This window comes from Arachis duranensis, chromosome 4 (assembly GCF_000817695.3).
Source record: "Arachis duranensis cultivar V14167 chromosome 4, aradu.V14167.gnm2.J7QH, whole genome shotgun sequence".
NCBI lineage: Eukaryota > Viridiplantae > Streptophyta > Magnoliopsida > Fabales > Fabaceae > Arachis > Arachis duranensis.
The window spans coordinates 96,386,930-96,388,970 of NC_029775.3; the positions used below are offsets into that span (position 1 = coordinate 96,386,930).

A 2,041-nucleotide genomic window follows, 5' to 3' on the forward strand; every position below is an offset into this window, starting at 1 on the left:
CCCCTTTTTGATAATGACAAACCAATTTTGAGGATATGCATTTATAAATGATTTTGAAAGCATCAATAATGCACTTTGTTTTATAGAAAGCTTTGGAGAAGACTTCACAAAAAATTTTGCAGGAGTTCCCCCTAAATATGTGCATTTGTTCCTTTTAAAGGGCGTTTATCAAAGGAAACGATTTAGATATCAAAGTTTTTGCTTAGCGGAAGTCTTTTTGGAATCATTGTTTCGCAAACTTATTTCTTCTTTTTAAATCCTCAAACTTCTCTTCCTTTTTCAAAAGTTCCCTCAAACTTCTCTTCCTTTTTCAAAAGTTCAAAACTTCAAATATCCTCAAACTTTTCTTCCCCCTTTTGACATTATCAAAAAGAAGGGAGTTTAAAATGTGTCATAGAAGCATGCATAAAACAATGAATTTTTTTTAAGTTTAATTTCTCTATTAATCTCAAGGATGAGATATTCCCCCTTTCAAAAAGAATTTGATTTCCTCTTTTTATATATAACAAGCATGCATAATTCCCCCTAAAGAAGTGAAATATATCAAAGTATGCACATTAACTTAAAATAGGGGTACCAAGCCTATTTTGAGTTATTCACCAAATAAGCATACAAGCATTAATCATTAAACAAAATTATGAAGGAAATATCAAAGTATTTAAACCATAATAGAAATCCTTAACTTACTAGGAGTTAGTTTAACAAATCATATAATCAAATAAGCATAAAGTAATGAAAAGTGACTTTGCTCAAAAATGGGGTTTTGTTGCTCAAAAATGCCAAATTCACGTGTTTTTGTGTAATTTGGTCGTGTTTGCATCGATGCAATAGGCTTTGCATCGATGCACATAGCACGTCGTGTGCTTTGCATCGATGCAGATCTTGGTTGCATCGATGCAACTTACATCATTTTGCCCAAAATCACCAAATTTTCATCCTTTGGTGGTTCTTTCTTCAATCCTTTGAGTTTCATCATGTATATACTCACTTAAACCATTATAAACTTCAATTTGTTGATCCTCCATTGTTTATAATCTTCAAATTCTTCAATCTACCTCAAGATTAATCACTCATTCATCAACTCATAAACTTTTCCAACGCCGATTACTTTGCCGGTGTTGTTGTCTCCATAGATCACGTTTCCTCCGTTTGTAGGCTCTATTGCGGTGAACTTTGATTCATCAAAAAAAACAATATGAATACAAATGAATTCAAACAAATCATATTAGATTAGAATCCAAGATACCAAGTTCATTTCGGATGTTAAAAAAACTTCCTTTACATAAAGATTTAGTGAAGATGTCCGCTAGTTGTTTACTAGTTTCGACAAATTCAATAACCACATCACCCTTTTCAACATGGTCTCTTATGAAGTGATGTCTAATCTCAATATGCTTGGTTCTTAATTGTTGAACCGGATTCTTGGTTAAATTTATTGCACTAGTATTATCACATTTGATAGGAATGTGATCAAGCATGAGTCCATAGTCCATAAGTTGTTGTTTCATCCATAAAATTTGGGCGCAACAACTACCGGCGGCTACATACTCGGCTTCGGCGGTAGACAAGGCTACACTTACTTGTTTCTTACTATACCATGAAACAAGAGAGTTTCCTAGCAAGTGACAAGTGCCACTAGTGCTTTTCCTATCCAATTTGCAACCGGCAAAATCGGAATCGGAATAACCAATCAAATCACAAGTGGATCCTTTCGGATACCACAATCCAACACTCAATGTTCCTATGAGATACTTCATAATCCTTTTCACCGCACTTAAGTGAGATTCCTTAGGATTAGCTTGGTATCTCGCACACATGCATACACTAAACATGATATCTGGCCTACTTGCCGTTAGATAAAGTAATGATCCTATCATGCCTCTATACTTCTTTACATCTATGCTTTTACCTTGTTCATCTTTGTCAAGGTAGCAAGTAGTGCTCATTGGTGTGTCCATTGCCTTAGCATTGTCCATTCCAAATCTTCTGAGCAATTCCTTGCAATATTTGGTTTGGCTAACGAAAGTTCCTTCTTTTCCTT

At 34.4% G+C, this 2,041-nt stretch overlaps 1 protein-coding gene across 1 annotated transcript; it reads right to left on the minus strand.

Annotated features, from left to right (window-relative positions):
* Window positions 1-1,066: 1,066 nt before the first annotated feature.
* LOC127746667 (secreted RxLR effector protein 161-like) lies at window positions 1,067-1,976 on the minus strand. The gene is made up of 2 exons (XM_052260611.1): window positions 1,341-1,976; window positions 1,067-1,171 (listed from the first exon to the last, which is right to left on the minus strand). The coding sequence occupies exons 1-2, from the start codon at window positions 1,974-1,976 to the stop codon at window positions 1,067-1,069; spliced, it is 741 nt and encodes a 246-aa protein (XP_052116571.1).
* Window positions 1,977-2,041: the final 65 nt, after the last annotated feature.

What these genes read in the sequence shown, in the direction of transcription:
- LOC127746667 (XM_052260611.1), bottom strand. Translation starts at nt 1,976, where the DNA reads ATGGACAATGCTAAGGCAATGGACACACCAATGAGCACTACTTGCTAC. An exon ending in ATGTTGAAAAGGGTGATGTG is followed by an intron (nt 1,172 to 1,340) that starts GTTATTGAATTT and finishes GATGAATCAAAG; the next exon opens with TTCACCGCAATAGAGCCTAC.